The following is a 22,454-nucleotide window of genomic DNA, read 5'->3' on the forward strand; positions in this document are numbered from 1 at the left end:
AATAGCAGGTACAAGTACATACTTTGGATTCAAAGAGAGAGCCTGTATGATGGGGAGATGGCTTAACTTTTTCTGAGCCTCTGTTTCCCCAAGTATAAAATGGGAATAAAATATATCTCACAGATTATGTGAAATAATACATGCCGATCACAGGTTTCTTTCTGTTCATTTGTTAATCCCATAGTGCCTAGTGTATTGTAGAGGCTTAATAAATATCTGTTCAAGGAATAAATGAAACTTTCCATTTGCAGAAAAGATTATTCAATCTAGACTATGTTTGATTTCTTTGGTAGAAAATATAATTTTGCTGTAACGTTCTCAAGGAGAGAAAGGCATGAATATTTGCATTCAGCTTGATTTGGGACATGTAAACTCGCTAAGATTCTCTTTTAAAATCCAGCCTCAGATGTTGAAACCACAATGTTGTTCATGTGAAACCTTCATAAGACCATATCAGTGATAGTTTAACAAAAAAAAATCAGCCTCTAGGCACCAGTGAATCTGAGCACTGTTTCTCCCCTCACCTTGCCTGTCATGAACAGATTACCTGCCATGCCATGGCCTGCTCAGAAACTGCAAGAATTGCTCAGTTTGTGGCTTATCAGAGGAGTTCTAAAAGGAAAACGGGGCGGCAAGTCAATTGTCAGATGAGAGTAAAGAAAACCATGCCATTTTTTCTAGAAGGTAATGTCTTTTCACATGCTAAAAATTTTAAACTTGCCTGTGACTACACTGTCATGTGGCATTACGGAAGTATTGCTTGTATTCATGATAAACATGTATGTTTGTTAACATTCATATGTCAAGGGAGAAATCCTGAATCTAGTATTTCAATTTGAAATTAAGTGAACTTGATGAACATGCCTTACTAAGGGAAGGAATTACAGAGTGAAATGACTCAGAGTAGATTTTAATTAAGTACTTATTACGGCTAAGTATGGTTTTATTCTTTTAGGGGGAAAGCCTCATGCAGAATGTTGGGTAAACCAAGAACCTATGATTTAAATGTTTTATTTAGCAAATCATGTCTTTCAATATATATCTTCTATTTTCAGAAAAACATGAACTATATAGTACACAAAGGTATTATAGGCAACTCAGCCTATGTTAACTGAACACTCATCTCAAGGATCTTATTCAGTTCTAAAACTAAATTCTCAAGGTCAGTGATAATATACTGAGTCGATGTCTAAATTACCCAAGGAGCATTTAGACAAGGGAGCAATCATTGTGAGTGACAATGGCAATGGCAGGCTTCATTGCGATGGGGAGTCCAACCTCAAATAATGGGGAGCATGTAGATTGATGGGAGAAGAGATGGGAGGACCAAGATAGGGGTGAATGTACTAGATTTGTAAGGGTGTCAGGTGACTGCCTCTGAAGGGTTGGTTGGTGAGCAGTTTAGTGGATGAAGCCACGTTCTGAAGAACTTGATCTGTTAATGCTCGCCAATCTACCCTTCTCCTGACCAGTGCTCTAGTGGCAACCTCCTCCCGTTCTGGTAAATGTTGGTGAGAATGGAGACTCACGGGAAACATCTGGACTGGGGAATGACATAATGAAACCACAGCTTGGGGAAGCTAATTGATTCCATTATGTGTGCCTAACTTCATAGGAAAACCAAAAGCAACCCTCAGACAACCAGGATTTTCTTCAGATTATTCTATCAACAGAAAACCTAATCCAACAGTGTTAAGAGACAAAGGAAACTCTCTGGGAATTAAGTGTGATGCTGAAATGCTGCCTTCCACATTACACACAACTATCGGACGAGAAATTTTCAAAGATGTTCCAGTGCAGAGGCATGTAACCATGTCTGCCAGCAACAGGTATTTGGGCTTTATCTGGCTAAAAGGAAAAGTTTGGTGAACCTAGGATAAAAAATGTTAAACAGTGTATGTTCAGGGTTAGAAGGAAACACTTTGTTTTTCTACTGTAAGTTCACATGTAGTAGGGAAATGCGTCATTACTAGTATGTCCACTTTTCCTGGCTATCTCAACATTATTCTCTGAATATCTCCGTTTTGTGTTTCTTCTGTATTGGTGGTAACATCTTGTAAAATTCATGTTTAAAGCTCTCACAGGTTGTTCCGAGATACAATTCCAGCATAACTTACAACTTTTTCTGAAAACCTTTCTTGTAATTGATTTTATAAGTTTTAAGTAAAATCTTATTGATTTGCACACTCTACTGTGCAATCATGTCCATAATTATACTATAGCATCACGTGTCTATGCATCAGAACATTGGACTGGTAGTAACAGCACAGCCTTCAAGTCTTAAGTTCAGGTACTGCCATTCACTAGCCAGGTGAAATAAGAGAAATTATTTCACCTTTTGTGGCTGTGGTCCTTATTTAGCCAATGAACATGTTAAACTAGTTGATCTTAAAATTCCTTTCTGGCTCTAAACTTCATAGTTTTATAAGGTAATAGGCCAGCAATCTGTGACCTATTGGCCAAATCTAGCCCATTGCCTGTTTTTGTAAATGAAGTTTTATTGGAACAAAGCCACATTCCTGTGTTGATATATTATTTGTGGTTGCTTTTGTACAACTGCAAAGTTGAATAGTTGTTCAGAGAGAGTATTGTCTGCAAAGCCTAAAATATGTGGTATGGGACCTTTTACAGAAAAAGTTTGCCAGCTCCTGACATAGATGAATCAGTATCATATTCTTCCATCCTATTTGTGCCTTTACAGAACAAATTTTGTTGTGTCACTTCCTTTTAAATCAATGTTGAAAAATCCCATTTTGTGCAAAAGATAGCCCTCCCCAGGCACTCCTTCCCCATACTAGAATACTTAGAATTAATTTTTTTAAAGGTAGGTAAAAGGGTACTAAGTTTTTATATTTTGGTATTTTTTACAAGTAACCTTTAAGTATATATTTAATGTGATTTGTGGTTGGTTATAATTTTGACAAGGTTTGGAAAATAAATAGTTAAAACCTGGATCTTGACTCAAAGCACTAGTTGAGTCTAGTATGTGACTGAGGTACCATTGTCTCCTCTGGTTGCTTGCCTAAATTTCAAGATCCCATTATTGAATCTATAAAATGGTAGCAAAACCAGGCATACTGGATTGTGGGCCCAGTGAAGCATTCTCCACCCCATGGTCTGATGTCTCCTACCCCTCACCTAGTGACGCTGGGCAGGCCAGGTAAGTGCCTTCATCCCTGTAGGTAGCACCAGCAGTGATTAGGTGGGGGCCCCACTAGCACCAGGCAGCCCAAAGAATGGGTCCAAGGCAATGCTGTCTGACCTGCACCCTAGTGTGCTCCCTAGCAGCACCCTTCCCATCCAACAGCACAGGCCAGGGGAAGTGCATTCTGTTCCCTTGGGCAGCACTTGCAGAGATCAAGCAGGAGCCATAGCAGCAACAGATGAATATACCAGAACAGAATAGCACCATAAGGACCTGAAAACTAAATTATCATTGGATCTACAGCCTATAAAAGTGGGCCAGGAGATACGTGCTAAACCTAAGCGGGGTAACTGCCTGCTAAAACTGGATAGGATCCAGAGTCTCCTAACATATGTCCAAATGTCCAGGATATAATAAAAATATCACTTATAATAAGAACTAGGAAAATGACAACTTGAATGAAGAAAGACAATCAACAGACACCAACACCAAGATGAATCAGATGTTGGATTATCTGACAAATATTTTAAAGCAGCTCTCATAAAAATGCTTCAGTGAGCAATTGCAAATACTTTTGAAAATAATTTAAAAATAGAAAATTCATCAAAGAAATAGGGTACATAAAAAAGAATGGAATGGAAACTATAGTTCTGAAAATATGCAACAACCAAAATTTTTTTAATGCAGTGGATGAGCTCAATAGCAGTATGAATATGACAGAGGAGTCAGTGAACTTGAAGATAAAACGATAGAAACGCCCAATCTGAACAACCGTATAAATAGACTTTAACAAAACAAAACAAACAAAAACAACCACTAGCAGAGTCTTAGGGACCTGTGGGGAAAATAAGAAAAGATCTAATATTTGTATTTTCAGAGTCTAAGAAGGAGAAGAGGAAAAGTGAGGCTAAAAGAGTATTTGAAGGCATAATGGCTGAACATGTCTCAAAATTAGCTGTGGGCATGAACCTACAGATTCAAGAAGCTTAGCTTTGAGAATTCCAAACAGTGTGAATCCAAAGAAACCCACACCAAGACACATCGTAATTAAACTTCTGAAAACTAAATACAAAGAAAAAATCTTGAAAGCAGCCAGAGGAAAAAGAAACATCACTTATAGAGGAATACCAGTTTTAATGACAGTGCATTTTTCACCCAAAACTACAGAGGAAGGAAACAGTACCTTTTTCTAGTGTTGAAAGAAAAAAACTTCACATATTCTTTATCCAGCAAAAAAATACTACAGGAATGAAAGGGAAATAAAGACATTCTCAAATGATAGAAAACTAAGAGAATTTGTCACTAGCTGACTGTACTCTGGAAGAGCGGCCAAAGTAAGTTCTATCAACTGAAAAGATATGATATAAGATGGCTTGAAACTTTGGAAAAGCAAGAACACAATGGGTAAAAACAGGTGTAAATATAATAGATTATCCTTTTTTCTCATAATTTTCTTAAATCACATTGGGTTGAAGCAAAAATTATAACACCATCTGATAAGGTGCTCAAACTATGTAGAGAAAGACTTAACACAATTATATTTATAAAGTTGGGGGGCAAGGAGACCTAAATGGAAGTAAGGTTTGTACACTTAAAGTGATAAAACATTGATACCAATAGAATGTGATGTTATATATGTACATTGAATGCCTAGAGTAACCAATAGGAAAATGATACAAAGTGATATACTAACAAATACTGTAAAGTCAGAATGGAATTCTCAAAAAGTTTAACCCACAGGAATACAAAGAAAGAAATGAAAGTGTGAGAAACAGGGAACAAATAGAAAACAAATAACAAAATAGCAGATATAAGCCCTAACATAAAAGTAATGACTTGAAATGTAAAAACACTGAAGAGAGGAGAGGATTAAAGATGGCGGCATGAGAGGAGAAACAGGCTTCCTCCCAAAACTGGATACAATTAGAAAATTTAATTGGCGTAACTAATCCTGAGAGAGCAACAGGAAAGAGGACGGTGTCAGACTGCACACACCTGGAGAAAAGAGCAGACCTCAGAGAACCGGGTAACGTACCAGAGCTGTGGCTCCGTGGGACCCGAGCTCCTCCCCCATCCCAGCTCACCGGTGGGAAGAAGACAAACAGAGCAGGGAGAGAGTGGAAGGCTTGGGACTGCTGAATACCTAGCTCGGGAGATCTGCTCTGGAAGCACAAACCTACATTTCATGGTGCTTTCATGATACTTGTGTGATTACTGGGTTGGAAAGCTAATACAGGCAGAATTCCTGGGGAGACTGGGATTCCAGCTGCTTGTGGAAAGCAGGGATCCATATCTGGCTGCTCTGGGACAAAAACTTATACCTGTGTGCCCGGCCCACTGGCTCAGGCAGTGGAGACAGGCACAGCAGCCGGGAGGCGGGGAACAGCGCCTTTCCTACCCCCAGGCAGCAGTACCGCTCCCCTGTGACCCCCGACACTGCTTCAGGGGCTCAGCTGCTCCAGAATAGAGCATCTGGACGCTAGAGGGCGCCATATACAAACATGAAACGCCAAAGGAACCTTGTCCAGAGTAAAATTGTTAATACAACGCCCGAGAAAGATTTAAATGATATGGACTTCGTGACTCTTCCTGAAAGGGAGTTCAAAATAAAAATAATCAACATCCTAATGGAGGAACGGAAAGACATCCAAGAACTCAGGAATGAGTTCAGGTCAGAGATCCAATCGTTAAAGAACACGATGGAGGGTATTAAAAGCAGGTTGGATACGGTGGAGGAGACAATAAATGAAATAGAAGCTAGAGAAGAGGAATACAAAGAAGCTGAGGCACAGAGAGAAAAAAGGATCTCTAAAAATGGAAGAACATTGAGAGAACTGTGTGACCAATCCAAGCGGAACAATATTCACATTATAGGGGTACCAGAAGAAGAAGAGAGAGAAAGGGATAGAAAGTGTCTTTGAGGAGGTAGTTGCTGAAAACTTCCCCAGTCTGGGGAAGGACATAGTCTGTCAGGCCATGGAGATCCACAGATCCCCCAACACAAGGGACCCAAGGAAGACAACAGCAAGACACATAGTAATTAAAATGGGAAAGATCAAGGATAAGGACAGACTGTTAAAAGCAGCCAGAGGCAGAAATAAGATCACATACAAAGGAAAGCCCATCAGACTAACAACAGACTTCTCAGCAGAAACCTTACAGGCCAGAAGGGAGTGGCACGATGTATTTAATGCCATGAAGCAGAAGGGCCTGGAACCAAGATAACTTTATCTGGCGAGATTATCATTTAAATTTGAAGGAGGGATTAAACAATTTCCAGATAAGCAAAAGCTGAGAGAGTTTACCTCCCACAAACCATCTCTGCAGTCTATTTTGGAGGGACTGCTATAGATAGAAGTGTTCCTAGGGTTGGATAGCTGCCACCAGAGGTGGTAAAATCATGGTAGGGAGGGTGGAGCAGCTGATTGTGAGGCAAATGCAAAATTAAATTGACTATCCCCAAAGCCAATCAAGGGATAGAGAAAAAGTATAGAATCTGATACCTAATATATAAAGAATGAAGGAGGAAGAAAAAGGAGGAGAAATAGAAAAGAACCTTTAGATTGTGTTTGTAACAGCATACTAAGTGAGTTAAGTTAGACTCTTAGATAGTCAGGAAAGTAACCTGGAACCTTTGGTAACCACGAATCTAAAGCCTGAAATGGCAATAAGTACATACCTATCGATAATCACCCTAAATATAAATGAACTGAATGCACCAATCAAAAGACATAGAGTCACTGAATGGATAAAAAAACAAAACCCATCTATATGCTGCTTACAAGAGACTCACCTCAAACCCAAAGACATGCACAGACTAAAAGTCAAGGGATGGAAAAAGATATTTCAAGCAAACAATAGGGAGAAAATAGCAGGTGTTGCAGTACTAGTATCAGACAAAATAGACTTCGAAACAAAGAAAGTAACAAGAGATAAAGAAGGACATTACATAATGATAAAGGGTTCAGGCCATCAAGAGGATATAACCATTATAAATATATGTGCACCCAACACAGGAGCACCAGCATATGTGAAACAAATACTAACAGAACTAAAGGAGGAAATAAACTGCAATGCATTCATTTTAGGAGACTTCAACACACCATTCACTCCAAAGGACAGATCCACCAGACTGAAAATAAGTAAGGACACAGAGGCACTGAACAACACACTAGAACAGATGGACCTAATAGACATCTATAGAACTCTACACTTAAAAGCAACAGGATACACATTCTTTTCAAGTGCACATGGAACATTCTCCAGAATAGACCACATACTAGGCCACAAAAAGAGCCTCAGTAAATTCAAAAAGATTGAAATCCTACCAACCAAATTTTTTTTTTCCTTGATAATTATTTTTTATTGAAGGGTAGTTGACACACAGTATTACATTAGTTTCAGGTGTACAACACAGTGATTCAACATTTATATACATGATAATTGTAGGTACCAGCTATCACCATACCAAGTTGTTACAATATTTTGACTATATTCCTTATGCTATACATTACATCCCGGTTACTTATTTATTTTACAATTGGAAGTGTGTTTATATATATATATATATATTGTGAGGGCATCTCTCATATTTATTGATCAAATGGTTGTTAACAACAATAAAATTCTGTATAGGGGGGTCAATACTCAATGCACGATCATTAATCCACCCCAAGCCTAATTTTCGTCAGTCTCCAATCTTCTGATGCATAACGAACAAGTTCTTACATGGAGTACAAATTCTTACATAGTGAATAAGTTGCATGGTGAACATTACAAGGGCAGTCATCACAGAAGCTTTCGGTTTTGTTCATGCATTATGAACTATAAACAGTTCAAATATGAATATTCATTTGATTTTTATACTTGATTTATATGTGGATACCACATTTCTCTCTTTATTATTATTATTTTTAATAAAATGCTGAAGTGGTAAGTAGATACAAGATAAAGGTAGAAAACATAGTTTAGTCCAACCAACTTTTAAGACCACAAAGGTATAAAACTAGAAATAAATTGTACCAAGAAAGCAAAAAGGCTCACAAACACATGGAGGCTTAACAACACGCTTCTAAATAGTCAATGGATCAATGACAAAATTAAAATGGAGATCCAGCAATATATGGAAATAAATGACAACAACAACACAAAACCCCAACTTCTGTGGGACGCAGTGAAAGCAGTCTTAAGAGGAAAGCATATAGCAATCCAGGCATATTTAAAGAAGGAAGAACAAACACAAATAAATAGTCTAACACCACAGTTATCAAAATTGGAAAAAGAAGAACAAATGAGGCCTAAAGTCAGCAGAAGGAGGGACATAAAGATCAGAGAAGAAATAAATAAAATTGAGAAGAATAAAACAATAGAAAAAATCAATTTAACCAAGAGGTGGTTCTTTGAGAAAATAAAATAGATAAGCCTCTAGCCAGACTTAGTAAGAGAAAAAGAGAATCAGCACACATCAACAGAAACAGAAATGAGAAAGGAAACATCACAACGGACCCAACAGAAAAACAAAGAATTATTAGAGACTACTATGAAAACCTATATGCTAAGAAGCTGGAAAACCTAGAAGAAATGGACAACTTCCTAGAAAAATACAACCTTCCAAGACTGACCAAGGAAGAAACACAAAATCTAAACAAACCAATTACCAGCAACGAAATTGAAGCGGTAATCAAAAAACTACCCAAGAAAAAAACCCCTGGGCCAAATGGATTTACCTCGGAATTTTATCAGACATACAGAGAAGACATAATACCCATTCTCCTTAAAGTTTTCCAGAAAATAGAAGAGGAGAGAATACTCCCAAACTCATTCTATGAAGCCAACATCACCCTAATACCAAAACCAGGCAAAGACCCCACCAAAAAAGAAAATTACAGACCAATATCCCTGATGAACGTAGATGCAAAAATACTCAATAAAGCAAACCGAATTCAAAAATATATCAAAAGGATCATACACCACGACCAAGTGGGATTCATCCCAGGGATGCAAGGATGGTACAACATTCGAAAATCCATCAACATCATCCACCACATCAACAAAAAGAAAGACAAAAACCACATGATCATCTCCATAGATCCTGAAAAAGCATTCAACAAACTTCAACATCCATTCATGATAAAAACTCTCAGCAAAATGGGTATAGAGGGCAAGTACCTCAACATAATAAAGGCCATATACAATAAACCCACAGCCAACATCATACTGAACAGCAAGAAGCTGAAAGCTTTTCCTCTGAGATCGGGAACAAGACAGGGATGCCCACTCTCCCCACTGTTATTTAACATAGTACTGGAGGTCCTAGCCATGGCAATTAGACAAAACAAAGAAATACAGGAAATCCAGATTGGTAAAGAAGAAGTTAAACTGTCACTATTTGCAGATGACATGATATTGTACATAAAAAACCCTAAAGACTCCACTCCAAAACTACTAGAACTGATATCGGAATACAGCAAAGTTGCAGGATACAAAATTAACACACAGAAATTTGTGGCTTTCCTATACACTAACAATGAGCCAATAGAAAGAGAAATCAGGAAAACAATTCCATTCACAATTGCATTAAAAAGAATAAAATACCTAGGAATAAACCTAACCAAAGAAGTGAAAGACCTATTCCCTGAAAACTATAAGACACTCTTAAGAGAAGTTAAAGAAGACACTAACAAATGGAAACTCATCCCATGCTCTTGGCTAGGAAGAATTAATATAATCAAAATGGCCATCCTGCCCAAAGCAATATACAGATTTGATGCAATCTCTATCAAATTACCAACAACATTCTTCAGCGAACTGGAACAAATAGTTCTAAAATTCATATGGTAGCACCAAAGACTCCCAGTAGCCAAAGCAATCCTGAGAAAGAAGAATAAAGTGGTGGGGATCTCACTCCCCAACTTCAAGCTCTACTACACAGCCATAGTAATCAAGACAATTTGGTACTGGCACAAGAAAAGACCTACAGACCAGTGGAACAGATTAGAGACTCCAGACATTAACCCAAACATATATGGTCAATTAATATTCAGTAAAGGAGTCATGGGCATACAATGGGGAAATGACAATCTCTTCAACAGATGGTGCTGGCAGAACTGGACAGCTACATGTAAGAGAATGAAACTGGATCACTGTCTAACCCCATACACAAAAGTAAATTCAAAATGGATCAAAGACCTGAATGTAAGTCATGAAACCATAAAACTCTTAGAAGAAAACATAGGCAAAAATCTCTTGGATGTGAACATGAGCGACTTCTTCATGAATATATCTCCCCAGGGAAGGAAAACAAAAGCAAAAATGGACAAGTGGGACTATATCAAGCTGAAAAACTTCTGTACAGCAAAGGACACCATCAATAGAACAAAAAGGTACCCTACAGTATGGGAGAACATTTTCATAAATGACAGATCCGATAAAGGCTTGACATCCAAAATATATAAAGAGCTCACACTCCTCAACAAACAAAAAGCAAATAATCCAATTAAAAAATGGTCAGAGGAGCTGAACAGACAGTTCTCCAATGAAGAAATTCAGATGGCCAACAGACACATGAAAAGATGCTCCACATCACTAGTTATCAGAGAAATGCAAATTAAAACCACAATGAGATATCACCACACACCAGTAAGGATGGCCACCATCCAAAAGACAAACAACAACAAATGTTGTCGAGGTTGTGGAGAAAAGGGAACCCTCCTACACTGCTGGTGGGAATGTAAATTAGTTCAACCATTGTGGAAAGCAATATGGAGGTTCCTCAAAAATACCATTTGACCCAGGAATTCCACTTCTAGGAATTTACCCTAAGGATGCAGCACTCCAGTTTGAAAAAGACAGATGCACCCCTATGTTTATCGCAGCACTATTTACAATAGCCAAGAAATGGAAGCAACCTAAGTGTCCATCAGTAGATGAATGGATAAAGAAGATGTGGTACATATACACAATTGAATATTATTCAGCCATAAGAAGAAAACAAATCCTACCATTTGCAACAACATGGATGGAGCTAGAGGGTATTATGCTCAGTGAAATAAGCCAAGCCGAGAAAAACAAATACCAAATGATTTCACTCATATGTGGAGTATAAGAACAAAGAGAAACTGAAGGAACAAAATAGCAGCAGAATCACAGAACCCAAGAATGGACTAATAGTTACCAAAGGGAAAGAGACTGGGGAGAAACGGCAGGTAGGGAGGGATAAGGGCAGGGAAGAAGAAAGGGAGTATTATGATTAACATGTATAATGTGGGGGGTGGGGGAAAGGGGAGGGCTTTGCAACACAGAAAAGACAAGTAGTGATTCTACAACATCTTACTATGCTGATGGACAGTGACTGTAATGGGGTTTGTGGGGAGTACTTGGGGGTAGGGGAGAGCCTAGTAAACATAATGTTCTTCAAAAATAAATAAATAAATAAAAACCTGCAATATACAAAAATAAAAGTCCTGCATGGAACTATTTTCCAAATAAAAAAAAAAAAAAACACTGAAGAGCTGTTCAACTCCATTAGCCATTAGGGAAATGCAAGTTAAAACTTCAATGAGATATCACTGTGACACACCTATCAGAATGGCTAAAATGAAAAATAGTGATAATGAATGATGACAAGGATACAGAGAAACCAGATCACTCATGTATTGCTGTTAGAAATGTAAAATTGGACAGCCACACTGGAAAAGTTTAGGAGTTTTCTTGAAAGAAAAACAACTAAACATTCAGTTACCACATACCACATATGTAATACCCAGTAATTGCTCTCCTGAGGAATTATCACAAAGAAATGAACTTGTTCTTACACAAAAACTTGTACACAAATGTTCATAGTTTTTTCTAATAGCTGAAAACTGGAAACAACACAGATGTCCTTCAGTAAGTGAATGACTCAACAAACTGTAGTACATCCATGCTACAGAATACTTCTCAGCAAAAAACAAACTATTGCTGCACACAACTTTGATGGATCTCAAGTGACTTATGCTGAGTGAAAGAAGCCAATCTCAAAAAGTTATATACTATGTGATTCTATATGTATAACATTCCTGCAATAACAGAATTATAGAGATTGAGAACAGGTAAGTGTTGCCAAGAGTTGGGGCTGGGGAAGGGGGAAGGGTATGGCTATAAAGGGGTAGCAAGAGGGAACCTTGTAGCAATGAGACAGTTTTGGATGTTGACTATAGTGGTGGTTACATGGACCTATATGTGTGGAAAACTGCACAGAACTATACACACAGATATGCACATACATGCAAAACTGGTAACATTTGAATAAGCTCTGGATTGTACCAATGTCAGCTGCCTGGTTTTGATATTGTGCTATGTAAAATGTTACCATTGAGGGAAACTGGGTGAAGGGTACGTGGGATCTCCATCTACATATTTTGCAACTTTACATGAATTTATAAATATTTCAGAATATGAAGTTTAAAAAATGATAGCAAAGTCCTTATATATGGTTTTAGTTTTGAGTATTAATGAAATATATGCTTTTGTCTTTGGCCTTTCACTGGAAGAATTTTGAATTCCATATGGTAGAATGTCTTGCTTGGACAATGATTTCTAGAATTACATATCTAGCTGTAGTCAGCCATCTTTATGTGGATTATGTTACAGACTATTTTAATTATAGATTATTAAAGGTGTTGTAAAACATCTTCCTTAAATCTTTCTATTAAGAACATAATACAAATTGAAAGATATCTTTTAAAAGAAACCTACATACCACCTGGCAACAGATGTTATGGACAGTCTTTCCAATTATAAAAATCAAAAACTTACTCTTACCAAAATAGAACAATAGAAGATATTTTATTTGTGCTTGTGAAATATTAAGCAGTAATATTAAATAGTAAAAGCTATTATGAGCGTGAACTCTTTGGGGGTTACTAATCCTTTTGAGAAACCAATAAAAGCTAGAAATGACCTTCCCAGAAAAATCAACATTAACACATACACATATATAGTATGTATGAATGTAGTACACAAACTATCATTTGGGACTCTAAAAGGTGAAAAACTGTTCCTATGTTTTAATTTCTACTTCTTTAATTTTGATTCTTAAGGAAATTATATTTTTGTCATATGTTTTATCAGTCCATTTATAGATCCTTCATGAATTACATGTCTTTGTCCTTTACACACTTTTCCTGTTGGTTTTTTTCTTCCTGATTTGTAAGTGATTTACAAAGTAAAACCCTTTGTAATGGGTTGGCGATATTTCCTCATTTTATATAATTATGGCATTTTTATATACAAAATCTTTAACATTTTATACAGTTACATCTATCAGTCTCTTGCTTTGTATCTTCTGCATTTCTACCCCAATATTATGTAACGTGTCTTTGGTTTTAGAATTTTTGTGGTTTCATTTTTTTGCATTTAAATCTTTAATTCATCCAGAGTCTTTTGTTTTATAGTGTGACAGTAGTGATCTTTTTCTAGTTAGCCAGATGTCGTAATATTGGTTATTACACAATACTTTCTTTTCCTGCAGGTTTGAAATTCCATCTTTACCAATACTAAATTGTTATAAATATATGACTCAGTTCCTGGGCTTTCCATTGAAATCATCAATTACCTACCTATTCTTCTGCAGTGCCAAACTATTCAAATTAGCAAACTTTATACTAAGTATTAGTAACCTTTTCTCTCTACTCCCTCCTCTGTCTACCTCCTACTTTGGTTTTATGCTTCTATCATGTGCTTTTATTACATCTACTCCTATCACAGCACTTGGTAAACTTTGTACTTATAAATAGATTTTGTCTGTACATTAATTACCCATTGCTATGTAACAGTTCACCACATACTTGGCATCTTAAAACACATCTGTTGTCTTCTAGTCTGTGGGTCAGGAATCTAGGCACTGCTTAGCTAGGTCCTCTGCTTCAGAGTCTCTCATGAGGCTACAGTCAAAATATTGGCCTTGGCTGGAATCAGCTGAGCCAGAATCTGCTTCTAGACTCACTGATGTGGTTGTTGACACAATCAGTTCCTTTTGAGTTGTCCCTTTGTTTCTATCTGACTGTTGGCCAAAGACCACCTTCAGTTCTTGCCACATAGGTCTCCCCAGTATGGCCATTTGCTTTATCACAGCCAGCAAGGGAGAGATTATGCTAGCAAGGTGGAAATTAGAATCTTTTGTAACCTAATTATTTGCAGTCCCCTCGACCCTGAGGTATTCTATTGATTAGAAACAAGTTATGCAAAGGGAGGGGATTACACAAGGCTGTGGACACCAGGAAGCAAGAAGCACCTGGGGGCCAGCTAGTAGCTGCTTTCCACAGTCAATTTTCTCAACTCTATAAAATAGTCCATGACAATAGGACTATTTTTCTCTTGCTTACCACTGATCATTACTGTCTGATATAATGCATGGCACATAATAGATCCTTATATAAATATTCATGGATAAAAATGTATCTCTAAAATATGGCATATGTTTGGATTTGGTTTTTCTTCCTTTTTTTTTTTTTGGACCAGTCTGAGCATTTGTCTTTTAAGAAACAAAATAATAACTATTTTATACTTATTGTTATAAATTGTTATAAAAATTATCTTTAATTTATTGTTATAAATCCTTTATACTTATTGTATATTGTTAGTTGTACCCCTGTCATCTCCTTGTGTTTGCTTTTCATGTGTCCCTGCGGTTTCCCTGGAATACCTTTTGCTGTATTGACTGTTTTCTTTCCTGTCTGTTAGATCTACCCATGCTTGAACCATAGTAGTCCCTGCCACAGTTTCTACTCTCACCCTTCATGCATAACTCTCTGCCTGCTACTAGAGGCCTCAAAGCTGACTCAGAGCAGGGGAAGGCTCCAATTTATGTTTTTTAGGGCTCTGGAGCAAGGAAAAGGGGTGCTGTCTCCCTATCAGTTCTGCAGAAGTAGGAGTTGGATATGATTTTGTGTTATTACCCAGATACATTAGTATACAAACATGATGCACTTATAATTGCATATCATCGTATACCAGCTAGGCTTTTATTGGTAACATACAATCTAGTAATTTCTTTTAGAATTAAAATATGAGAAGATGTAGTACTTCGTTTCAAAGAATTGTGTACTGTGTCACTGTCACCCACTGTAGTCTCTTACCCACTGCCAGGCAAGATATAGTCATTGTTCATTCAGTCATCCTATTCATTCTTACAACATTCACTCTCCCTCACATGTACCAAGCACTATCCTAGGCACGGAGAACAAGGTAGTTAAGATACTTACACTGTAGTGGAGGAGACAGACATGAACACAAGTGTGTGTGTGTGTGTGTGTGTGTGTGTGTGTGTGTGTGTGTGTGTGTGTCTTATTCTTGGTCCTCATGTTTGGAAAAATCTCCCTACCTATGTCCAATACAATTCATTTAAAAATTATTTTGGCAAGAGTATGAAGTATGGGGATGTTTCTTCTTTCCAAGCAGTTATTTCAACTCTGGTTTGAAATGCCAATTTTATTATGTGCTAAGATGTGATTTGTTTTGAGTGTTTCTGAACTCTCTACCATTTTATTATCTGTCCAACTACTTTAAATATTGTAACTTTGTAACACATTTCAATATCTGGTGATGCAAGTCCCTTGTTTGTAAGTTATATTCCCAAATATTCATTGTGTTCAACTGTTCTTTGCATGGCTTTTAAAATTTTATATTGGTAGTCCCTTAAGGGTGATTAATTTGAATTCTGACTTCTAAGTTCTTTTAAAGTCCTAGTTTAAATTTAGCTTTAAACACACAGTTTTTGTATGGGTGAGTATGAAACATGAAAGCTGATACCAGGTATCATTTTCATTTTTGATAACTTTTAAATATTTTAATGACTTGTTTTACTGTTCAATGCCACAGAGACTTTAAATGAAAAGTACAGTGTTTAAAACTTGGTATAGACTTTGCTATTTGTTTTACTTTTTTTTTTTTAACACCTCAGGTTTCCCTCAAAGACATCTCTTCCTCCACATTTTCAGATGTGTCTCTCAAGAACCTGTACAAAGGAAATGAGTGGTATGTTTTCTAAACATTATGTCATGATAACATTTTGGCTTCTATAGCCCCAGAGCCCCTAGAAAAATAAGCGGTGGTGGCTTACGACATTTGCTGTCATCTTCTCCCACTTGAAATATATCTCTCTTCCCTTCTTCCCTAATCTCATTAAATTATGAATTGAACTGACCTAAAGAGAAAATAATACCTCCAAAGATAGCATCATTATTCTGAGTTGAGGCCTTCCTCATACCAGACGTATTCTGTTTCACTTCCACGTATCACCTGCAGAGATACTTGTGTCCCTTGTTACCCTCTCACTCATTAGAGATAAGATTTAAAGAATATAAATATGGGACTTCAACTCATAAAATAGTTTCAGATACTTCACCATTTAAAAGCTAGGACCCTGAACTGTGTACAGTGGCCAGTATGCATCTAAGTATGAATATAATGATTCCTCAGGTTATAAAATCCAAAAGGGCTGTGAAGAATAGGAGACACAATAAAGTCAAAGAATCTGAAGATTAAAACTATACCCACTCATCATCTGTCTCCTCCAATCAAAGTGTAAATCCTCTGCTCATAAGCCCATTCAAACCCAGTGTTTTCAGCATTAGTATTTAAGTTGCATGAAATTTAAATGTGATTTTAAAAGATTTGCTGCATTAAGTGTGATTCTTACTGAATTGAAATCATTTTTTCCACAAGAGCACACCTCCAGTATTTCTGTGGAAGTTAATTGAACAATATGGTTTCTGTTTCTGTCAATTACTTTTACATACACATTTTCTGAAACATGACTACTCAGTAAAGTTTTGTACTCTTTAGAGGTAGTAACTCCTTTTTCTGCAGAACCAAGAGGACTTGTTTCAGGAGAACTGCAGTTCATCCTGCAGCTGATAGGCACAGCTTCTACCTGCTGGCAGCCTAGATTACTTCCTTGATTTATTTAACAAAGGTTAGAGAAGCTTAGGTGACTCCACTGGCCCCACAGAGAAGGGCCTTTGCAAAGACTCCAGCTGTGTGCCAGCTGCTGACACTCTCTCTTTATGGTGCCTGGCCAGTTCTCAGTAGCTCATCTTTTCCTTTTACTTGGTCCTTCTCTACCATTATTTGGGAAGAACTTAAATAAATTAGCTGTGCCTTTAATTGGAAAGTATGAATATCCTGGACCTTCTGTTCACTGAGTCAAACTAAGTCTCAGCAAGGCCAGGGCTCTTGCCCTGTGGTGGGTAAAGCAGAGTCAGCATCCAGCCACCCTCTGGCTTCGTGGCATCCTCGGAGGCCAGCATCCCCCATCCCCACACCAGTCTGTGTGTCTCTAGCCAGTCAGTTTAAAATAAAATGAAATAAAAATAGTTGAATGCCAGCAGAAATACTCTCTGATTAAAATAGAAACATATTTAGCTTGTAGATGTTAATTTTTAATATATTCTGGTCTCTGTCCCATGAAATTTAGAAGAGGTTTGGAATGAATTTTGTAATTCTTAAAATGCCAGAACTGTCAGTTACAGTGGATACTCAATTTGTCTTAGGATGTTAACTCAGGCATTCTAGGTTTTAAATAAAAAATAAATGTGAGTAAGAGAGCTAGCCAAAACTCTATAAATATCCACTTATGAAAGATAAATGATTTGTATAGGAGAAATAAAAAACAATTACTGTAGGTGGATCAATTTTTGAACTGTTTATTGCTAAATTATTTTTTCTCATTAGTAAAGGGGAAAATTAGTCCTATCTTAAAACCTGGACAATTTCCTGTTTTCCATAGAATGTTTTTGATCTTACTATTATGACATTATCCTAATGCTTTGTGTAATATAGCTTTAAATTCAGCATTGCATATATACCATTGCTGTCTAAAATTTAACCTTAGTTGCAGTTAGAAAATGATTGGTTGAATAATAACTTTCATTATTCTTTATGAAGCATATCATCCTGATGTTTAAATTAAACTATGAAGCACCTTTGCAAAATAAAGGGGCTAGGCTCCCTCTGTGGGTAGATTGGTAGCCTGCTGGTTATTTCAGAGTTAAGACTTAAATGAAGTTGTCATAGTCCTGCTTTGCCTAATCCTGCTCCTTTATAAATCCCTTGACCCCACAAGCCTTGAAGTATAACAAAGCCTCAAGATTCAAATACTAGGTAATGGGGATAATCTAAAATGTGAAAGCATTTTGGTTAATTCTACCATTTTTTTAATTTAAAGATAATTTAAATCAGACTGTTGAAAAACCAAATGTCACGCCTTCTGCCTCTTACACTTATAAAATGGATGAGGTTCAAAACCGCATAAAGGAAATACTAAACAAGCATAACAATGGCATTTGGATATCTAAGTTGCCACATTTTTACAAAGAGTTATATAAAGAAGAACTTAATCAAGGAATTTTACAACAGTTTGAACACTGGCCTCATATTTGCACGGTACGTTTCTCCTTATTCCTCCCCACTGATGCTTCCTCCCTGCCCCACTTAACAGATTTTGAGTTATTAGAAATATCACCTTTTATCCAGGCAGCACGAAACACTTTACATAGTATTGCTTCATTAATCTTTATCTCTAAGATTAACACATACCGGTTCGTACTTACAGAAGTATGTCAAGCTGGAGGGCTGTGTGCTTTAATTACCTTTTGTATATATTTTGTTTTAAATTATTTTTAAAATGCAGTTTAATAGGTAATATGTATACCATTTTGTATTGAACTGCTACCAGTACATACTAATAGCTTTGTCATTTTAATAACTTGAATTTACTAGTAATAAAACTTTTCTTACTAACCTCAAACATTATAAGCTTAATCTTGGGCATTTTAAAACACTTTTAGCTAAAAAATCTTAGTTCTTTTGGCTAATTATTTATTGAGTCCCTTATTTTTATTTTAAAATTAATATAGGACTCAGATTTAAAATTTTTGCAAACTTTTTTGGAGAAAAAAGTTGAAAATGAACAGACATCAATCTCCATACTTGTTCCTATTTGAGAATCTTTTATACAATAAAATGATGGATCAGTATAGCTTATTGGGCATCTTAGTTCAGCCTGAGATAGAGACAACTAGATTCTTAAAGTAACTAACTTTTAGATGTTTTTATTTATATAGAATATATTCAACAAGGTAACTTTTAAATGGTACCATTAGCAGCTACTTGGTGCTTCTAAGCTTGTAGAATTAAATATGCGTGAAGATTACTGTTTAATAGAGGGCTTTCATTTCTTTAATATATATTTTAGTCCCCAACCCTGTTAGGCAAAGTTTAGGCTATTCCTTCTTTTTAAGCACCTGGGCTAAAGACAGCATGGGTTTTTGTAATGACTAGTTATTCCAGGCCAGTGATACCCATTGGAGTTCCATGTACCTTCCAGACAAGAGTCATCCATCCATCCATCCACTCTATTTGTTTCTACACCATTTGCTGTGCACTGGCAGGTGCCAGTCACTACCCTAGGTGCTACGAACACCCGAGGGCAATGTGACATGTTAGAATATACAGTGTGAAATGGGAAAGTAAGGAGAAACATCAAACTCTGGAAATAGAGCTGTGTCCCTACTTACAAAGTTAAGAATGCTTAATGACCGTAAGATTATTATTCCTGGTTTATGTGGAGTGTAGGGTTTGTTCTTATAATGGGAATTCCTAAGGTAGCTATTCAGTCATTCCATTTTTATCTCTTTCTGGGAAGAATCTCCTTACTGGATGCAGGTTTAGCAGCATTGATGTACCCCTCAGATTTCCCTAATCTTTAGAAGACTTTCAAGGTTTTACCACACTGCTCAATTCGAAGGTTCAGGGTCTGGAGCTCCTAGGAATGCATATGGCTCTTTATTTTTTTAAATCCATAGACATTCATGAACTTACAGCATATCTTCAATGAATTTAGAGCATTTTATTTATTGTCAAAATGTACGTATAACTCACTATTAAGCCTTGATAAAGAAGTCATCTTTAGAGTAAAAATTTTTTTAATTAATTCCATAGATTCTCTTTAATATATTATATATCTGGTTACTTTATACTCCAAGATAATTACTAGTATTTATGTAGCTTAATTTATGACTATTTTTATGCTTGCTATTCTACATGTCTGCAAGGCCCCAAAATTTCTCTTGCTAGGATTGTAGGTAAGAGAGTATCTGTCTCTTTGATGTTAAAATTGTACCTAAAAAGAGTGCTTTCCTACTAAATTTCAGGTGCTGAAACAATTGACTTTCTATTTTTTGGTCATTCAAATTCATCTTTGTTGCATGGTTATTTTCTGTCCAGGCAGTGAGGGTGGACCATGAAGCAGAAATACATCTTTCTTATCTATATGCTCTCAGCAGGACTGTTTAGATGGAATCACTATCAGTTATTAGGTATAAGAATTCACTTAGTAAAGCACTGTGTCTAGGGTACCAAAACTTGCCTATCTTATTAAAGTCTGTTGATATTTTTCAAAACTTTTTTTTCAACTCTGAATATTTTTTAACAGCCTGCTGGCAAACACTTTTAAACAGTTACACCATGGTTATTTTTGAGCTGTTCCAATCAGTTATACAATGGCTGTTTTCCCTTTGTTCTGACTTCTTGCTTTTCACCTTGCTGAAAAGCAGAAGCATGGATAGCATGCCCAGGACTGAAACTACTACAGGCAAGGTCAGACAGTCTCAAGCACAGTACAGAAATTTTAGGGTTAGAAAAATTTGGTAATGTCTTGATAATGTACTGACTTGGCTTGTAACTGAAGAGGAAATCCAAGTGCAGTGTATTTCTTTTCTTTTTTTTTAAGAAAAAGACTTTCTCCCCTAATATTAAACATTTCATATTTTAAAAATGAAAAAAAATTAAGTTACAGTAGAAATAAAAATCACCCATTACCCTACTACCCAGAGATAATCATCTGCAGAGATTTCCATTTGAATCTCAGAGTGGGCTTCAGAGGCCAAATAGCAACATTGGTGTATCCTCAGGGCTGATGGCATAGATACAGTCCATAGAACAATGCCAGCAGGAGCAGCAGTGAAAAGATAAACTGAGAACCTGGAAGTCTAGCCATAATATCTAATTGGAATCCAATTTCTTTTCTAATTTTTTTACTAATAGAAAGAAATATGCATTGAACACATTAGAGGATTTTTTAATTTAATTTCAGTGAACATCTGAATAGGAGAAAGGATAGCTCTGTAGGGAAATCAGAATATAGCAGTTGAGGAGTAATGGTGTTGCTGTTCTGGAACTTCAAACAGAAACTACCCAGAGGGTCCCATCATGCAGTGAGAGAAATTTGGGCTTTGGAAATAGAGGTTTGCCTTTCCCATTTCTTAGCTGTATTACTTTCAGCATACAAATCATCCTCTCTGAGCCACACTTTACTCTAAAAGGTGACTATTTCTCCCCATCTCGTAGGGTTGTTAGAATTAAATGAGCCACACTGTAAAAAGCAGCTGCCAGTAGGGTATCAGAAACATATAGGTACTTCAGAAAAGGCAGCTGTTATTTTTTGAGGAAGCCCAGCTTAAATTAAACCAGGTTAAGACCCATGGGTAAGCTAGAGACATGCCCAGCAAACTCTACAAAGGGACTTACCTCAGTGAAAACAAAGGAAAAGCTGAAGAGGGAGGGAAGAACAAACATATAAATTGAAAAAAATAAGCAGTGGATGACTGAAGTCAAGAGAGCTGAAACTCCAAGATGAGGCAAGTTTATGTCCTCTCAGAGGAACCCGCGCCTTGCCCGCACCAAAGGTAATGTGAACATACCTAGTGCCCACTCGGCCTACAAGGCCCAGTGAAAGCCACACCTGCCAGCCGAGTCCACCCCGGAACGCTCTGCACACATCTGACCAGAAGACTCCGTTGTCTTCCTGAGGGAACCTGTGAGGAAGGGCCTGCCTTGGACCATGCTGAGGGAAAAATGACTGAAGTTTGTCCTGATATAAATAGTTGTAATCAGCAGCAGTTAAAAGTTTTTACTAGGAAAAGAGCTGGAGTGAAATATATTAAGTCCATTATAAAGTATATTATGAAACAACTCATCCAAGATGATAGAGGAAGAGTTTCTCTGAGTAGATGGCTTGTGAACTGTCAGAAGTTACCCTCTACAAGGAACTTTTTATCTTTACCTTTGATTCAATCTCTGTGAAAAGCTACAAACGCTAAAAACGTATAACCATTTCTGAATATTTGGGCTTAGCATCACCAGCATTAGTCCACTGTTGCTGAGAGGGTGGTGGATGTGGGTGGTATGGAACTTTGAATTGGATGGGTTTAGCTGGTCTCAGTGTACTTACATGCATGCAATATATGCTCCACATACTGCCTTATACACT

At 36.9% G+C, this 22,454-nt stretch overlaps 1 protein-coding gene across 1 annotated transcript in view; it reads left to right on the plus strand.

Annotated features, from left to right (window-relative positions):
* TDRD7 (tudor domain containing 7) overlaps nt 1-22,454 on the plus strand; it is a 77,031-nt gene that overhangs the window by 16,949 nt on the left and 37,628 nt on the right. The window contains exons 3-6 of the mRNA XM_036888546.2: nt 543-684; nt 1,616-1,829; nt 16,086-16,159; nt 18,351-18,568. Coding sequence (XP_036744441.2) covers nt 543-684; nt 1,616-1,829; nt 16,086-16,159; nt 18,351-18,568 — 648 coding nt within the window. The remainder of the gene's footprint in view (nt 1-542; nt 685-1,615; nt 1,830-16,085; nt 16,160-18,350; nt 18,569-22,454) is intronic.

Source organism: Manis pentadactyla, chromosome 3 (assembly GCF_030020395.1).
Source record: "Manis pentadactyla isolate mManPen7 chromosome 3, mManPen7.hap1, whole genome shotgun sequence".
In the NCBI taxonomy this organism is placed as follows: domain Eukaryota; kingdom Metazoa; phylum Chordata; class Mammalia; order Pholidota; family Manidae; genus Manis; species Manis pentadactyla.